Below are 19,759 nucleotides of genomic sequence, written 5' to 3'. Positions count from 1 at the left end.
ATGAAGATTGGCTTCGTGCGCGTTTGCGAAAGAGACGCTTGCTTATTTAAAGAAGCGTGGCAATCTAGATAAGAAAATTGTTTGCACATCTGTTTAAAAATGTTCCTTCAAATTCGATCATTTATTTTTTTTATATTATGGAATGTTTATCGGAAAATCGAATTACTTTGTTCATGTAGTATTATCAATGCGTTTTGCCATAAGGTAGAACGGGCAAATTATTCAAAGAACAGTTTGGGCATCCATAGGTGGAGATCGGGAGCGGGATCGAGAGCGGGAGCGGGAGCGGGAGTGGCGCGAGTGGCGCGAGCGGTCGTGGGAGCGTGAGGGCACGCGCCGAGGCCGCGGCCGCCAGCTGCCTCCCACGCCCACCAAGCCGTCCACGCTGCAAGTCAAACAGCAACCGTTCACAAGAATCAGCCACAGCCCTTCTCACGTAACTATCGATAGTTAAACTGCTAATATCAACGCCATCACTATTGAATATAACGATTCTATTTGTTTTCAGTTATCGTTAAGGCATACAGTCAGAGAACCTGTAGAGCCTATACATGATGAGTATGAGTATGGCAGAGAAGTTGAAAGACTGATACACCGAGATTATAGATCTAGGGAAAGGTAAGGTTTATTATTAAACTGTAGTTTCTCAATTGCTTAATTAAAATTTTCTGATCCATAAGTTAAAACCTAGCCTACGGAATCTAACAGCTTATGGTGAGAAAATGTACTACTCTTTTGTAGAAACATCTTGTAGCATAGTTATTATAAGTGCACTCTGTATAAATATTCACTGGAGTCATCATGGTAACTGTTAGCCAATCCTCCGTGTAGATAAAGCTGTGCTCTAAAGTTAATTTCTTAACAGCTTATGAAATAAGTATACCGAGCCCTAGAATCAACCGTGTTAAAATGTATACTCTTGGAAACTGCAACCTCATTGATATCTTAACATTAAGCAAACGATGTTGTAGACGTGGCAGGGGTTACGACTCGGAGCGCGGGAGAGTGTACGAAGCACCACTGTCGTACGAAGCAGCGCTCGCGATGGGTCGCGGCGCGGGGCCGCGGGCGCTGCCATCGCCGGTGCCGGCGCCGCGGTTGCCCAACGGGTACAAGCCGCGAGCGCGCCACTCAGACTCGGACGAGGATGACTGGTGCTAGCAGCGCGGCCGCGCGCGCTCCCAGCGGGACGTGCGCGCGGCGCGGGCACGGCTCGCCGAAGCGGCGCCGCACGCACACACCTTCTGAAGCGTCGCGCTCGCCGCACCGCCGGACTCTCTCCCCCCTCCCCGCTCCCGCCCGGCTCCTCTATTGCCAGGACGATCTCGTCTGTATCCGGCAAACGTGTGAACATTTGTACTATAGACGACTCTCGTTGCTCAGGAGTTTGGACGTCTCTACTGGACCGCCGGCGCCGTGTATCCATGAGCTAAATCCAAATTCTAGTATTTACAAAGTTTTGGAAAATTTAATTTTTAATTCGCTAAAATTTTACTCTTTAATTTATATTACGGTTAAGGTAATCGTTGTATAATACAGTGCCAGGCAACTCGGTTTGCGCTAGGATTTTTACATAAAATGAAATTATTAGTCTGTATTGTAAAAGTAAACTTTCTATATTAAATTTGCACTATATAAATCTACATTATATATCGCCTGCCGAAACGCCCGGCTCGGGGCCCGGGGCGTGCGAGCCGCCGGGCTCCGCCCCCGTCGTTTCGCCTTCGAGTTAGACGTTGGAGGAACACTAGTAATTCATCGTCGAACAATTTACCACTAGTGTTGTATAAAATATTTACATAGCAAATAATTTTTACTTAGTTAACATTATATTAAAATAAATAAATAAACATTTTTTATTGAATTTGCTGTCCTTCCCCCGAGTGCTTTATATCTACGTTGTTTAAATTTAAAAACAATTAAACTAAATATTATGGATTATATGTAAACTTCGAAAATATATTTCAACATTAAATTACATATTAAGTAAATTGTTAAATCGTGTGTAGGCCAATCAATAGGCAGGTTTTATTTTGTTACATTTGGTGGTTAAGTTTATATAGATGAAATGTAATGTTTTCTGTTACAAAACCTATTATATTATTTATCACTATTTACTCAGCACACTTCACCAAGTAAATGATCTTATAATTATTTTAAAATATAGAACTACATTTAAAATAAAACTCGGCAAAACCAAATGTGACAAAAATCTGTTAAAGTCGCTAATTGTTTGTTCAATATTTATAGAAATAAGAAAGATTTTGTAGCCTGGTCGATATTGACTGGTTGATATTATTCTCAAAATCTATTAAATTCTGTCCATTTAACATATTTTATTGCAACAAATACTGTTTCGTTTTCATATCTCTTGTTAAGATTTAAAAAAAAAATAAATCATGTATGTCTTTAAAATAATATTTAAACAAATAATCGCCAGGCACAAAATCTAAATGTATCAAATTTGTTAACAGCTTCTAAAGTTTTCTTATTTAAATCTCCCAATAAAGTGAATTAATTCTCAATGCAGTTATGGTTTAGATATCGGTTATAACGACTCAATACGTCAAAGTAAATCGCTATATTTATTTCAATAGATTCCCGTCTATTGTATCCCTTTGTTTACATGAATTAAATTAAAACATTACTGTGAGTTTGTTTCAAAAAAAGAGTACAAAATGTTATAATTAGAAATGTAAAAAGAGTTATGTGAAAAGTCACACGTAACTCGAATGAGATGCACTGAAATATTTCTCTAATGCGTTATTTGTTATTCCGTTTGTAAAATACAATTCCATGTATTTCAAATATTCGTTATTTTTTTTATATGTTATGTTTCAAATCACATGCTCGGAATCCTTATTCCCAGCTCTTATGTTCATTTCAATAAGCGCGTCCATCCTCATACAATAGTGTACAGTCAGCCTCATAAACATGTATACATTTACTAAAAAAAACTTGTACATGCCTTCGGTTTTAAAAATCTATTTGTAAGTTTTCGTTACTGGAGTGCATACAAATGTGCTAAAGCATTTTTGAAACTGAACGCGTATACATTTCTGATTTATAAATGTCTAAATTTATATGTAGCTGACTGTACGCACGAGGTACAGTGAACATTGTTGATCGGCTAACTAGAATACGTACGTCATTTTATTACGACAAAATTGTAAATACATAATTTTCTGTGATAAAATGTGAAAAATGGGAATGATTATTAGAACAGTGTGATTGCATAGGGAAGTTAATTTCTCAATGGCGCTATGCGATAATTAGATATTATAATGTTCTGGCGACTTTGATTATATTAGGACGTGAATTAAATATTTTGCACTTTAATAATTAGCTAGACACCAATTTATAGGATTTAATAATACATTGAAGTTCTATTAAATAAAATAAATAATAGTGACAATATCATACATGATTTTTTTTCTGAAAACTTTCTACACTTTCTATTTCTTATGCAAAGTTTATTTCTTATAAGAATCAATATAAAATATTAGCGGGACGTCTTAATAAAAAAGTTTGACCTTAAATTTAATCTTATTTGCTGGTATACATGTATTATTTTTTATTGTACTTTTTTCTGCAAGCTTTTCTACCAGATTTGGTATGCTTATTTACTTTTTTAATTTCCTAATCTTTGACGTTTATTACAAGAGCTGCAATATTTTCATCCCATTTAATCAGTACAGAAATATCGTTTATACAATGTAATTAGTAATAAGTGAAAAACCTTAAGCAATATTAAACATTCTAACTAGTACCTGAAAAATTGTAATGCGTAATTATGTGTTAAATTTGATCTCATATTTATAGGGGTCTAATACCTTTATAAGATTTTGTAATTCAAATATCTATAATTTTTTCAAGATTTTCTACGTCATTAGTATAAACCGTTTGCCTTAAAATTAATATCGAAAAGTTCAAATAATATTATTGGATTGCGTAAAATCAAAGTCGCTACGATCATTTGTTACCAAAGCAGACGTCTGTAATAGTAGTGATTTTAGTCGATTCGAATATTAATACTCTCATATTATGGCTGTTGATAGTTATGGTGACCATGATCGAGTTTCAATAGTAGCATTTAATTATTTATTCATTATATTTTACCTCTGTTAATAGTACAAAGTATTTAAGCTTCGAGATGTTTTATTATTTATTATTCATTTGTTTCTTGACTTATTAATATTAAAATCTAAATTCAATAAGGCTCTGAGGTTAAATCAGTATTGGAATTCACCTGCCGCTCTCTGAGGTTACGGTATTCGAGATTCGAGGTTCATCAGTATCGTGTTACACTGACCACAACTGAGCTAACTTCAGAACCACGAGCCCTAAATATTACCCGCAAATACAAAACTATTTTATCATTCAATTGTTTTTTATCAAAATATGAATCTTGCATATAAATTGTTACCCTCAATTGTTAGAATTCTATGTAGTTTTATTGTTTATCGTGTATCTCATATATTTACATTGTTATTGTATAGCCGTAAGATTTCCGTTCTTTCATTGGTGAGTGGAGTGTTAGGGATACATTGGCCGATGGACTTTCGATGACTGAGCGGTGCAGAGTAACAGAGCGTCCCGCTTTCGTTCGTGATTCCTGCAAGTTACGGTGTTGCATCGACATACGAGTTTAAGATGTGTAAATATTGTAATATATTACGCGGCCGCTACGTAGAGGTCGCCTGTGAAAATGTCTAGTGATATATACTAGTTAATATTAATGTTAGCTAGGTAATCTCGTTCCCAACTTCCTTGATTTACGTTGGGTGTTTCACTGCCTTAAATTAATAATGAAAGTGTTTGATGTAATAGTTATATAACTACTACAGGATAAGGCGCAATTTAAATTGTTTTAATACGTTCCCAAATAGTATATTTTCATTTAAATATAAATTACATCTGTTCTGTTTGTAGAATATAAAGTCAGAATTAACTTAGATAACATTTTCACTTTAATATTAAAGCAATAAACGACACAAGTTAATAAAATGATCGAAATATTTTACTAAAACTTTAACTGCCTTAACTCATTTCGTTTTCCATGACGATTAGTGAGATGTAGACAAGAACTGAAGTACGTATATAGAAGCATTAACGTAATCAAAGTTAAGTTACATTAAGTATTGAAGTTGTCAGACAGTTAACATGTAAACTGAACTGCGCCTGCTCTGCTTAGCTACGTAGCTTGGTCGAAGTGAGTTAAGCCAGAGTCCGGGAATGTACCAGCTGCCTTGTACTGTGTAACTTGCTTTAGGACAATTATTATATTTTATATCGAATTTGTAATAATCGCATATTTAGCATAGAAAGTTCATCGGCGTCGAGAGAGCACCATAGTATTTTTTGTGCGTTCCAATAACTTTGCAAAATAGTGCAATCCTATTGATATTGTATTAATAAAGAACCAAACTTAAATTTAGTATTTAAGTAATTTATTATCCTAAAACTAAATACTATACGCATGTTTTCACTATACTGGTAAAAAGGTTATGTACGATACGAAAGGAGTTGCTGTTTTATATATGAATTCTTGGTCGCCTGTAAAATTTTGCAGAATGAGTCATTATAAGATTGTACAATATGAATAAATGCAAAAACGAAATTTCCTCGATACTGTGTTGTGTTCATTTACTTATGACATTTTTTTTTATTCTACCAACCAAATAAACTAAACGCTATTCATCAAAAGGCAATACATAGCAATGTGTCTTAAAAATTCATTCTTCAAGGGAAAGTGAACATTAAAACTGGAACATTTTATATCTTAATTGCGCAAAAACGATAGCCGCATTACGCGTAAACGCTATAAATAAAAGACATTCTGAATTTAATCATTCAATTTAATATCAGACCAAAGAAAAAACTGAAATGACATAGAATCTTGTCAATTTAAACAAATACATAAACAAAACAAAATCAATTATCAGAGAAATCAGCGGTGTCCGTATCCAGAGAACTGACGTCAGCGTCCCGGTCACTCTGTACTGCGCCAAGGTTCAAGTTATTTCGCGTTGAAACTTCACTCATATTAAACACGTTATCATTTTCCGATCCTGCATGCATTTATGTTAATAAAAAATAAAAAAAACAATCATTTCGATTCCAACGTTATCCGACTTATTTCACATAAACTGCCAAAAATAAGATCAATCCTTCGATATCTGGATCAAAAGCCAATATTTTTTGTTATGTAACATTGTTATATAATTACGGTTATATAGTCTGTGGTTTGACCTCTCGGAGTGACATACGTCATTGGTTATGACATTGCAAACAAGTTCTTGTAAAAGTAGGCTACAAAAAAAAGTCTACACCGTGAGCTAGATTACATAATATTACTATTATTTAAAACACTTGGTATATTATTATTGTCTTTAAATTTAAATAGTATAAAAAAAACATATTTTTGAAATTACTTTAAATGACCTAGTTTTTTTGATAAACGACAGCGTAAATGTATCATAAAGCGATCACTTTTAAAAGTTAAAATAGTGCAATACCTTCAACAGTCCTGAACGATGAATCCGGAGATTCGGTGGATCCTAGTTGAAGGAAAGGACGACTGCTGGGCTCCCTCAAAAACTCGATATTATTAGCATAAGCTGATGGATCGATTAATATTGCCTACAAATAGAAATTAAATAGCTTACTGTTTGCATTACAAAAAAATCCTATTTCAATACATCTTTCTTACTGTCTGTTCATTATTTCTTTCCAGTTTCTCTTTCTCTCACAGAAAACGAAAACTAATTTTAGCAATTAATCTGTACTTCTGTTGCAAAAATGCCAAAACATTATAAAACTTGAATAAAAATAAAATTTAAATCATACATCGCTCTGTTGTCCAGACGATGTTTCAGTGGAGCTCATCGACGTATCCCGACCCGAGCTGTCCTGGTCGCTATGGATACCGCGGCCGTCACCAGCGCCAGCGCCGCCCGCACCCCCCACGCCTGGCTCCATCGCATTGGCGTGCATGTCTAGATCTGGCTCCACAGTAGGCAGAGGAATTGGCGATAGAATCCGCTGTGGCTCTCTATCTTCATCCTGGAAGATAACTCTACAAACTTGCCCCAATTTACTTAGGGACTGTCCCACAACTGGCTGATAGAGGTTTAGTTAGCTTAATGATGGTATGTCAGATAAGGTAACAAAATCCGATATTTCCATGACATATTTTAAACGATGGATTGTTATCAGACAATTTACAATTTGGTGGGACGGGCCCTTAGACTTATATAAAATACGGTACTTTAAACAGTTCATTGTGGGGATTTTACACTAAGAGGTAGCTTAATGAATAAAAAAAAAAACAATTTCTGAGTGCTGCAGCTAAAATTACAAACAAATGCTCCATCGCTTTGATTGATTAATACACTGTGCTAAAATAATCTTTAAAGTTTTATACGTTCTTTGTATCTTGCGAGAAACAGGAAAGATAAATAACTTACTGATTGCTGCTGGCTTATAGCGTGGAATAACCAGTGCGGGACAAGAGCATCCTCGTCGACTTGACACGATTCGTATGTATCCGAGGAACGACCAGACGTAAATACTTCCTCCGATGTCTTTAAAAAGTAAAACCTTTAACCTTACCCTTGAAAACTTAACCTTTTTAACAAAATGTATAAAAAGGGCCAACTATTACTAACATAAAAGCGATTAGTTTAATATAACAACGATATTAACGCTTCTTCAAAGCAGAACTGCTAGAGGCGTTGATATAAGTCGTTGCATTGAAGAGAAACTCACCGCTCTCCTAGTCTCCATAACGTGACTCATACTTCCCGTTTCGGGGTTAATTAAATTGGCGTAATCTGGCTGATCACCGATTACCTGTTCATTTATTGAAAAACCACTAAAGCCTTGAACTGAATCTCCTGGAAACTATATAAAGTTATATGTCATTATTAAAATTCAGAACACAATCGGATAGAACAAATGTAAACGAACATACCGAAAGACGAGTTTGGTCATTTCTTTCAAATATATCTTGAACTGATGATCTCTTAGATGGTGTTTTTACTTGTAGAGAATCGATTGTAGTACTCATTTCACTATCGGCTAAGAAGTATTCTGAATAACCCGATAGAGAAGCAAATGATTTAAATGAAATCAAATCCAGATTCACTTGTCTTGGTCCCGAATCTAATGAGGTCGCGATGGATTCGTTATCAAGTGCGTTATAGAAGTGAACCTTTTCACCACTTTTCTTACGGTCGTCGGGAATCATTTTTTTACTTTCACTAGTTACAATAGAAGTTTCTGCCGGGTCGTCAATAAAATTAAGTATTTCATCCACTACACTCTTCATTTCATGATACACGGTTACTTCGGAGGTACTACTTGACGCATTTCTTTCATTGTTCTCGCATGTTAATTCAATTATACTAGTGAGTGGAACTATCTCTTGATTATTTTCAGATAAACATATATCTGGAGATACCTTTTCACTTTCCATAGTAGGCAATTTCTTACAAGAACCCAAAACTAAGACTAAATTTGATGAGTTTGCGTTGAAATTAATTTGGTTCTTGATGGACTCGACCAACGAAACTTTGCTAGAACTCGATGAATCTGATGTCCCTAGCGTCTCTTCTATACTTTCTATAGACTTTTTGATACTTAAGGTCTTATTTTTCTGTTTTAACATCGTATTCCTCGACACAAGGATACTCTTACTTCTTTCGTTGACAGTTTGTGTGTTGTCTTTGTTACATTGAACATTGCTAACATTAGACGATTGGGGATTGTTCTCTTTATCATCAAACATTATAGATGACTTCTTGTAACATTCGGGTATACTAAGTTTTTCTTTCATGGAACTTGGCTTTGGAATATTACTTACTTTTAAGGTAATCTTAGACGTAAACTTTTTTTTATTTTGAGACGGTGGCGATAACTGTCTGATTGTAACTATGCTGTTTGTAGATGAACTTGAACTATTTGCGACCGGTATGTTTCGGGCACTTTTATGTTCCTTGTTTTTACGATTATCCAAGGATGGTTTACTATGTCTCTGATTATCAGTTTCGTTTTCAATCTTATTGCGAAAAACAGAAAAGACAATATTCTTGTGTGGTTCTCGAACAAATTTCAATAGTTCTTTTTTGATGTTTATTGTGTTCGATAGATTTTTTGGAATCTCATTTTTGCTCTTTTCTACAGAATAATTCATGGCCTTTAGTAGTTTATTTCTGGTGTTGAGATCGTATTTACTATGACTTTCTTTAAAAGTGACTACTTTTTTCTTATCTTTCGTACAATTTTGATACATCTTAGATTTGCTAGCTTTAACAGTTACTCGTTCAAATCTTGTATTTTTGGATAAGTCAAAACTAAAAACATTAATATAAATATAAACTACACGTCTTACACTATATCATAGTGAACATATTTTGTGGTATTTCGTTTTCAGGATAAGTATCGCAGAACCTAAGCAATTCATCCTCACGACGTAGAAATATCGTACTAAAACGTTTGGAATATGATTAAAAAAAACTTACCGTACCGTCTTGGATGCTACCTATAATATGAAACATAAATTAATTAAGAAATTTTTCAGGAATTAAAAATAGAATTATAATAGTTTTACCTCGCTTAAAGTTTTACAACGCCTTGGTTTGCATAACTCGACTGATGGCTTCCTTTTTGGTCGAATTTTATCATTACTTGACACACTAATATCCTTTTTAGGTTTTAGTAGATCAGTTAGTTTTCGAATCTTTTTACTATATCTGTTGTGTTCATTTGTCTTTTCGACAGTTGTTGCAGTCAAACTACGTTCAGAATTTCTCCTTTTTATATTATGATGACTTTCTGTTATTTTCTTTACAGTAAAAGTACTAACGGGATTTTTCTTTATAAACGATTTTGAGAACGAACGTTGCCATCTTCCTTGATATAATACATCTTCACTTGCTGTTTTCTCTTTATAGCTATGTATAAATATGCCACCGTATGCCAGTTTTCTATTACCAATATTAGTAATACTATTCTTCAAATCGATTTCTTGCCTTAAAAATTGTTCTGTCTTAGTATTGTTTATGACTTTTGGTATAACTATAATCGGTTCCAAGTAATTAGACGTACATTTAGACTGATCGTCTTCAATTGAATATGCATTATTTATTATTTTCTTTGGCACTTGAGGGATGGGGTCGTCATGTTTCGTTATATTTGGTATTTCATTTTCAATTTTACACATAGAAGAAACTACATTAATGGAGGCAGTACAGATATTCTCTTCTGAGACGTTAACAGATTTAATATTATGAATGGATTTAGTTACAGTAGTGGAAGAAATCTCTAGTCTCTCATGTATCTCATTGTCGGAATCTTTTATTTGAATACCGTTGGATTTGTATCTAGAGCTTAATAAATTATCAATTTTTACGTCTTTATTCTCTTCAGCTTTAGTATAAAAATGGCTTTGATCACATTCATCAGTATAGGATTTCAAATCTGTTGTATTCGTGTTTTCGTTTGTAATTTTGTTTAAAGATGTCGCTGAAGAATATGAACATAAAAATCCAGTATCAGGGCCACATTGCACGTCCATCGTGACATGACGAATGCCTTTTGATGTACTGGGTTCATTAATATCTAGAACAACGTTTTCAAGAATAAGTATGACAGTTGACTATATCTTATACGGAAAAACAAATATAGTTACCGTATAAAAATATTGCTTGAGATTCTTCGTTTTCCGTTTTTAATGTAAAGTCAGGAATAGACCTTTCACTTTTAGTTATTATCGGCACGATATTTATTTTATCTTTAAATTCCAAAGGAAGTGAAGTATTTTTGTAAATGTTGTCACTTAAATCCGTGGTTATCGTTCGATGAAGTTCTAAAGTTTCACTGGTTTTTTTCGTAACAATTTCTATAACACAACTTTGTTCAGTAATCGCAATGGATTCTTGATTTCTTGGTAAAATATGTTCACTATTATTAGATACCACAGGTATAAAATCGTCAACTGGTTTCTTGGTTTCATCATCTTTTGAAGTGCAAAGGTCCATCAAGCTATAAGGAATCTATAAAAAAATATTAATAAAAACAAAGTAATTTTTCAGAACCTAGTTTTCTTTTTTTTTCTTTTTTTAACATAATTAAACCAGCGCTTGACCACGACTCCACCTAAGCTAAGTGAAGACGCGGCCGAAGGATAGAGCGCGCTAGCTCAATATACTATTTAACAATTGTCATCGGTAATTAAACCATAACATTTCATAAGCACTGGATTTTTATATTTAAATGAAAGTGTGAAGTTTATCTTAATTTATTACTTTGTTTATTAGTGTATAAACATTAAGATATTTAAGAGATTCAAACATACCGGTTTTGAAATAGAGTTCATTTGAGAATTTTGTCTACTCTTTCTTTTACGTTCACATTCAGCAGAAGAAACGCTGTTCTTAACTGTACATCTACAAAAACTCTTCTTCTTGATTGTCCTTTTGAAATATATCTTCTTTTCTGTACTATCCGCATGTTTCTCATTAGGTTTACTTTCTTTCCCATTTGATTTCTTACTTTTCTTGATAAATAGTTTAATTTTATGTTTGTCTTTATTTGTTTCTCTCTTACTTTTTCTGCTCAATTTCTTGCTTCTACTGTCTGTGCTTAATTTGATACTATGGTCGGTATCACCGGAACTACTTACTCCTGAATAGTTATCAGTGATAGGGTATGTTCTTGCCGGCGAAGAGTCCCGTGCATTAGAATCATTATGTTTTAATTTATCGTAACTTGGAGAGGCGCTGCACTCTTGGTTATTGTAACCGTAAACTATTGTAAAAACAAAAGAATTAACATATTCATCTATCATATTTGAAAATTATATTTACTTACCTTTAACCAATTCGTTACTGGTGACGCTCATATCGCCGTCTTCTACTTCCAAGTGTACATACTCGTACGCTCCGACCGTTGTATTATTGTAGTAATCTTTTTCGTCTGTAGTAGATGATACAATAAGGTATTTTTTATTTATTCTTTTATTAAAATAACTAACGTATCGAATGATACTCTATGATTCACTACACTTTTGAAGGTGAACAGGAAGGTCGTTAAAATTACCAGTGGTAGAGCCCGCAGGTGCTATTGCCAAATGGTATCTTACCTGTAGTTCCTACAAAATGACTATATTTCGCCACTATTTCCTTCCTGTAAATATATAGCATGATTTATAAGTGTTTATATGACATGTAATAAAGAAATCTAGAAGCTCTACTTACGCTGAATCATTATCGTAACTTTTGGGAGGCTCTAACTCTCTGGTCCGATTCGTTGGATTATCTTTAAAAACATGCAGTATTGTTATAAAATAATACAGATGTTTATTTCTTATTTCCTTATTTAATCTTAAGTAAATTGTAAGTATTAGCGGTTTCTAATATTTTAGACGCCAACAAACAATGCGCATTTTGCTGTTGTATGGAAGGGAGATTTAATCATCTCCTTTGCACCCCTACATGTCACGCTGTATCTAAAATTATTCAACGCAGCGACATGTACGATATCTGGAGCAAAACTGTTTGCAATTTTTTGACTATTTTTGGATTCTCCGGCTGTAAAGTCCCTAAGTAAAATAAAAAACTTAAAATAATTTAACAAAATAGGATTCGTACCGCCAAAAGTAAAAGATAGATTTTGGCTGAAACAATATCTTTTTCTCCTTTGAATTGCCCTTTCGGTGAGCGTGAGAAGATCGAGCAACTTGCACTGAAGCCAGGAGGTTGGGGGTGGTATACTTTTATTCTTTTGCGTTGTAATAGCTAGCTTCATAAGTCGACAGACCACGCGGTCGAGCTCCGTGCTTATATCTTCGTCTGCAGTCAGCAAGTTACGTAACTTGCGAACTTTGAAGTCCAACGAGCGCTGCATCCATTTACCTGAATAAGACCCAATTAACGCTTAACCAGTATCGCTTTTGTCAGTCGCTTATCCCAATTCCACTGGTGCCGCGATTGCTATACGAAATGAAAGCCGCGCGAGTTCACACTTAGTGGAACTTGGGCCTACTATGGTTCAAAGTCCCTTCCTTCGTCCCTAAAGTAAAGGGTAGGGGAAATTAACAATAGAATACGCCCTAAATATTATTAATCACTATCATTTATCCTTAACACCGGTATCTATATTTTTGCAACAGAAACCATAAAATAATTCCATGTCTACTCTTTGATACATAGATCAGTATGGTTGTATAATCTATGACCGTAGTGCAATGACACAAACCATTCGGATGCGATGAATTCGAACTTGCAATGGAATACGAAGTGGAATGCATCTCCGTCATATCCCACTAGAAAAACAAAATATTTATTAATTTACCAGTTAACTACAGTAAATTACACTAGTTAAATGAAATGGATAAATAAAGAAATAAATAAAAAAAAACAGTCTTTATTCAGTACAAATCAGTTGAAATTCAGTCAATTTGTTAACATTATCGGGACTAACCGGGTTATAGCACATAAGTAGATAAAAACCATACAAACGGAAAGATTTTAACTACTACAAGCGGTATTGCGGCCGTAACCACTGGCCGAATGACGCGGACGCTGCGATTCTGCTAAAAACCGGCTTACACCAGCACAACCGGTCTAAACTGGTAACTGTGTCTGTACGATTTTACCTTCACTTTGGTTATAGTTTGAGATTGACAAAATATTGATCAAAATACAATGTCTTTTTAAGATAAAAATTAACAACAAGCACTTTTATATCGTACTATACAAACACACCTCTATAATCACACACTTTTACTTATTTTTCTAACGAGTTTACTTTAAAGGGATAATGAAAGTACTAAAAATGAGGTAAACAATATGGCAAGAGTCTACGTGACGTCATCAACATCTACAAATTCAAATTGTTTCTTTACATCGGAGAATGCGTCATCTTGGTAGTCATTCTCTGGGGTTGCCATGGAAACGTTCTCCACGATCAGACGAGAGTGGATCACAATGTTGTCCACCACTTCGTAACCGTTCCATTCGAGTAGATCCCTGATAAACATGCATGAAAATAATATATGTCATTTATGTAATTTGAGAATTAGAACGTTAAACAATATTTAAATTAAAAAGTAAAAACCAACACATTTTATGTACGCATTCTCAGCGGCCAGTATCATACGTCATATTAAAATTCCACCAATCAGGTGGCTGTCTTGTCAACAGTGGCACCAATGACTTCTGATTGGTCGGTTTTCGGGTTAAATTGTCTACGAATCGCCACAGAGTATATAAATAAAATAAGCTCGGTAGAAAGGTGACTACTCACTTGACTTTTTCCATGTCGTTTGTTATATGCTCAACAGCACGCATCAGGTATTCTAAAGGTATTTCCATTTTCTCACTGTTCATTGAACCTTCCGAAGAGATCTGAGAATCTACCAGTTCATTTATTTCATCAGATATTAATTCAATTATACGGCTTTCCTCACTCTTTATCTGCAAAGAAAACATTCAAAAAATCGAATTTTCTTTGAAACACCTTATATTTAAATTTTTGCTAAAGAAAGTTTTTTTAATTTTCTTATTTTGTCATAGATTTATATCTTAACATATCGCGTCGTAAGCACTGCTTACAATCTGACTGATGAAAAAAATTTAATGGGATTCGGTGTATAAATGGCCTTATCATTTATGATAAATGTCGTATCAGTATTCGACTATAAAACATTCAATGTAAATTTAAAGTGAGGTTTATATATATACTTACTTCATATGGATAATTATAATCTCTAACAACTCGATAGTATTGATTCCAATAAGGTGCATTTTCACCCCAATTGAAATTATTCCAAGTGCACACTTTATGTTGCTGTTCTAAAGTATTTCTATTCAAATTGAGAGTTTTGGTCAACTGTCGAATTTCATCCACAATCTCTCTTGTATGCATAATTGAATCTAATTTATTTTTTGCCATCAAATTTTGTGTTGTTTTGGAGAATTTTCTCACTTGTAACATCGAACAGTGTAATCTGAAATAAATTATAAATAAATCTTACTAATATTATAAATGCGAAAGTTTAGATGGATTGATGGATGGATGGATGTTTGTTGTAGCCTAAACGGGTGAACGAATTTCGATGATATTTGGCATAGATGTAGAGGATAGTCTGGAAGAACACATAGGCTACGTACTTTTGTTTTTTTTTTAATACCACGCGGACGGAGTCGGGTGAAAACTAGTAATGTATATCAAAAATAAGTTTATTTAGAATCTCTAACTAGTGTATTAATGTATTAAATACAGAAAGCAATGAAATTGCTACACAAAACAATGCAAAAACAATTAATTACATTACATAAAATGGATAGCAATTACAATCACTATAAACTACACATTTACAAATCTATTCAATCATAACACTTTATAATACAAATTTGTTCAATTACAGTGTCTTCATATTTGAGTATCATATGAAAATCCAGATAAATAACCTGCTAGAAACATCTTCTATTTCATAAACTTTGTTAATAACCTTCCTCCGAGGTACAACAACATTTTCAGACACATCCTCGTCAAACATGAGGTAGCTCCTACCGACTTCTCTGTCTATATTACACTGTGCCATATTATCCTTGTATACTAAAGTATCAATAGGAGGTGAGCCCAGTATAACAATAGTCATACAAGATCTTTTCTCAGGGAATGGGATTTCGGTAAAGGATTCCTCACTAGGAAGGGTAACATATATTTAAGATTGGTAATATAGCATTAATAGATTTAGATGAACAATAGACAGTTTTTTAAAGCACATTTAAATAACAATTTGGTTTTCTAACCGCAGTATTATAGAAAAAATATATACTCACTTAGGTGGAGCACACAACATATTACTTTCATGTATTGAATCAGGATAATCCCAACTTTCTATATCACTCAAGTTATTGTCATTTGGAAGGCCTGAAATTTAAGTTAGATGAAGACAAATATTGTATATAACCTCTAAGAGTTATTCTGCTATTGTTAATTTTGTTCAAATGTAATAAACCTAGTAAGTAGTCTAAGTTTTCTTCTAGACTATGTTCTACATATGTAGCCGTTTTGGAGATGTAGTAACATCCACCCATCCAAACTTGTGCATTTATTAGTATAAATGTTAAATTTTATAATTCTATTATTTCTGATTGTGTTGTGTTGCTAAGGATTAAATGTCGCTTTATTTTGTTTTATTTCATTTTATTTTATTTTACAATGTACAAGATATTTACTTACTTTTTACAAGTGCCATGCTATCTATAGTCAAGGATTGTTGTTTCTGATAATTCTTTGAAACAAATAAAGCAAGTTGAGTGCAGCAACCATAGTGCTGTGTTCCGGGAGGGCCAGGACCCACACCTTTATAAGTGACAGTGTAATTTGGATACCTTGATACAATATTACTGCACCTGTGACATGGTTACAGAAAAGAAATGTGAATCTATTGAAATGTTATTCAAAAATCAGTGATGTCATTCATCTAAGTGTAATAAAAAATAGAAGTATTACCAGTCATTGAATTGCTCCCTGCTCCATTCAAACAAATGATCCCATCTCCTAAGACCATTCTTCTCCAGAGATTTGAAGAGAACATTAAAATCAGCATTTGGTGTTGTGATGATTACAAGTTGCGGTTGGATGAAACCAAATATATTATGTACCAGTCTGTCTAGATCATGAGGTAGCATGTGTTCAATCATTTCAATAGCAATCACAGCATCACAACCAATCAGTCTGTAATCAGGATCTGCTGCATTGCCCTCAAACAACTGAAAAACAAATTCACAAATTCTCATCAATTCAATTTATACAAAACTAAAGAATTTATGTTCTTTAGTTTATTGACATGTTATGCGACAGTATGATGGGGACATAAACCTGAAAGTGTTAAGAATGAATGTGGATGACTACAAAGGAAGTGGAAGACCGAAGAAAGTATGGATGAATTGTGTGAAAGAGGATATGCTTAAGAAAGGAGTGGATTGTAGACGGCTGATAGAGATGTATGGAAGCGCAGAACATACTGTGCCGACCCTCCATAAGGGATAAGGGCAAGTTGATGATGATGAAAACTAAAGAATTTATGTTCAAAATACAATATAGTCTATTCCTTTCTAATACTATATTTGATACTTTTTTCTGATTGGAGTTGAAACATGATAGGGATCATAAGATATTTCTACCTAAGTATAAATCAACAATTAATAGCAACAAATAGTTTTATTGCTTATGTACAGTAATTGATAAAGACATAAAGATCTAAATAATTTACCATTTACATAAGTGATATAATCTACGATACATACAGTTATTTGTAGTGGAGTTTCTCTCATAGGTGCATACTCTCCATCACAAATGACATCAGGTGAACAGCGCAGAGATACATTCTCAATATCCACACCAAGGATATGTTTAACTCCAGGCACTTCTTTTAAGTACTTTATAAAGGTCATATCATGATAGCCAAGGTCAACAATCTGGAAATTATAGAAAAAACATTAAACTGATATGTTTTAATATCTCCTTGTGAATTGTTGCTTGTTTATAGAATTATGTATAACAAACCTTCTCCAATCTTCCAATCCATCTATCATCTAAAAGGCAATCATTGACAGCGGCGTATCGTTGCACGTACATCGGCGGAAAAAATATCACTCCTTTTTCATCATCAAATTCAGAAAAAACTTGCTCATCAGAATCTTCATCGTCCGAGCTGCTGCTTTTTTTGATCAGTGAAAAACTGAAGCGTTTATAATATGGCCCTATCAGTCTATCTAAAATAATAAGCAATGATTCGCGAAAGTAAATCAAGGTTTGCAGAGCAATAATCATAATGAGCAGTGGAACTTAAGATTTGACTAGAAATAATTTGTCAGCTCTGCAAATTATTTTCTAATTTAAAGGAACCGCAACTCGTCAGACAAGGAATGTCATGATTTTCATATGTTTGTTTACATGTTTTTGTTTTTTCTAATTTGACAGATGACATTTACAAAACATTTGTCACAGAATATGTAGCAGTGGTTTTCGATTTTATGAAATAAAATACGATAATAATTTTATTTTTTGTACTATTTTTAACGGAAATTGACCTCCACTTATAGCTTTTAATTACTGTTAAATAGATTTAAATAGGATACCACCTAATTTTGATTTATCGATTGGGACAAAATAAATATGATGTTTGAATCGATTTTATTACATTCAATATCCAATACAGTCGTGATAGGATCATAACTTTCTTTAAAAAAAAACGTTTCTAGAGTTAATTTACATCTAGATGGAAAAATCAGTGATTTTTGTATATCTTTTCTCTTTAATAACGGATAGTAATTGGTGAGTTTTTTAGGAGTTTAAAATTAGCACATCACTAATTTTGCATTTGTCTTAAAGGTAACATATGTGGGACCAATTCAAATGAAGATTATTACAATATCTTTAACACTTCAAATGATCATATTGCAAAATTATGCATTGTTAGACCCACTCTTATTGTCTGCGATCCGTCTATCATTGTGTCTTAAACCGGTTTTACTTACGCAAACGACATATTCTTATGAAGCAGTCAATCTCCTTAAATAGTTTATTAATTCTATATGAATATTAAAAAAGTTGACCTTAGCAACATGTTACTGGATCAACATACGAAATGAATATAGCATAACAACATTCTTAAGTATATTTAACTTTTGAACTAATAAAACTCGAAGATAATTTTCTAAGAATGCCCGAAATATTAATCATTTGACATAACTCAGTATAAGAAGTGATAGTATGCTTTTTTTTAATTCCACGTCGTGAAACACAAAAACATAAGTATAATTCATCAAGATATTGTCACCAAGTACAGTCACAAACTAAATTTGTGTTCAGTTGTTACCTACTGGATGAACAACCTATATAAATTACTAATATACACTAATCTCATTGACTACATAACTTCCAATTGAGTCATAAGTTTTAGTTGTTGTTACAAGTTTGTTATTTAGAGTCTAAACAAATGAATCTCTATTCTAGATCAAAGATTCATTTTAAAAACTTAAGGTAGGCCCGAGAGAGACACTTGATGGGCATGTAGTTTGCTTACTCTTTGACGCGGTATTTCATAGCCATGGTGCTACGATACGAAGGTGCAACGATACGATACGCTACGCTATAAAAATGTTTCCTGTAAAAAAATTGCAGCAAAGCAAACCTTTACTTAATCAATTTCTTTGAAATGACGTTTCGTATGATACAAGAAATTGCATGATTATTACATAATTCAAGTGCTAAGTAGTGTTGTCTAGATGTAACGTGGGTAGATCTTAATTAGTTTTTAATGTAAGCGTTGTTTTAACAGATAATGTCGATATATGAATTTAAAACGTGTGGTGTATAGTAGTAAACTTTCACAAATTAAATTAATTAATTGTACATATCATTTGGATATCAGTTGGTTTAGATTGGACTTTACATTTAAGTGGTCCCGAGAAAGACCACTCACCCTCATTTGAGTTCCTGTTGCTTTATAAAGCAGTAAATTATATTAAGTAGTTATGTTTACTACTTCGATAGACAGTTGACATTTAACATAATGTCACGCCTAGTCAAAACATCTGTTAGGTGTCGTGTCATCGTTGCGTTACAAGACAGTCAAAACCGCACAACTGACCCATACAGCTGTCTGCGCATACGCATGATGTAATGCAGTTTGATAATGTTCGATGTCTATGTCTCAGTTCCGGTTTCAGATCTTACT

The 19,759-nt window shown here is 33.6% G+C and overlaps 2 protein-coding genes across 2 annotated transcripts in view; one reads left to right on the top strand and one right to left on the bottom strand.

Annotated features, from left to right (window-relative positions):
• Positions 1-2,594, top strand: part of LOC106108105 (voltage-dependent calcium channel type A subunit alpha-1) — a 62,208-nt gene extending 59,614 nt beyond the window's left edge. The window contains exons 39-41 of the mRNA XM_013289190.1: positions 234-436; positions 509-618; positions 972-2,594. Coding sequence (XP_013144644.1) covers positions 234-436; positions 509-618; positions 972-1,161 — 503 coding nt within the window. The 3' untranslated portion in view covers positions 1,162-2,594. The remainder of the gene's footprint in view (positions 1-233; positions 437-508; positions 619-971) is intronic.
• Positions 2,595-5,843: 3,249 nt separating this feature from the next.
• LOC106107784 lies at positions 5,844-17,981 on the bottom strand. Its single transcript, XM_013288788.1, has 24 exons — positions 17,584-17,981; positions 17,325-17,495; positions 16,528-16,787; positions 16,255-16,427; positions 15,852-15,942; positions 15,477-15,713; positions 14,752-15,013; positions 14,311-14,480; positions 13,910-14,033; positions 13,261-13,327; positions 12,654-12,917; positions 12,261-12,321; positions 12,100-12,189; positions 11,875-12,032; positions 11,360-11,811; positions 10,694-11,057; positions 9,614-10,623; positions 9,525-9,544; positions 7,976-9,356; positions 7,771-7,905; positions 7,470-7,586; positions 6,850-7,065; positions 6,519-6,642; positions 5,844-6,071 (listed from the first exon to the last, which is right to left on the bottom strand). Exons 1-24 carry the CDS (start codon positions 17,848-17,850, stop codon positions 5,935-5,937), a joined length of 6,351 nt encoding a protein of 2,116 aa, XP_013144242.1. The 5' UTR covers positions 17,851-17,981; the 3' UTR covers positions 5,844-5,934.
• Between the last annotated feature and the right edge of the window lie 1,778 nt (positions 17,982-19,759).

Source organism: Papilio polytes, unplaced genomic scaffold (assembly GCF_000836215.1).
Source record: "Papilio polytes unplaced genomic scaffold, Ppol_1.0 DF821845.1, whole genome shotgun sequence".
Taxonomy (NCBI): domain Eukaryota; kingdom Metazoa; phylum Arthropoda; class Insecta; order Lepidoptera; family Papilionidae; genus Papilio; species Papilio polytes.
This window is presented reverse-complemented; position numbering and strand designations above follow the sequence as displayed.

Coding starts and splice junctions, on each gene's coding strand:
- LOC106107784 (XM_013288788.1), bottom strand. CDS start 17,850: ATGATTATTGCTCTGCAAACCTTGATTTACTTTCGCGAATCATTGCTT. Junction 15,014..15,476: donor ATAGAAGATGTTTCTAGCAG/GTTATTTATCTG, acceptor AATTTATTTCAG/ATTACACTGTTCGATGTTAC. Junction 9,545..9,613: donor GTTGTAAAACTTTAAGCGAG/GTAAAACTATTA, acceptor TTCATATTATAG/GTAGCATCCAAGACGGTACG.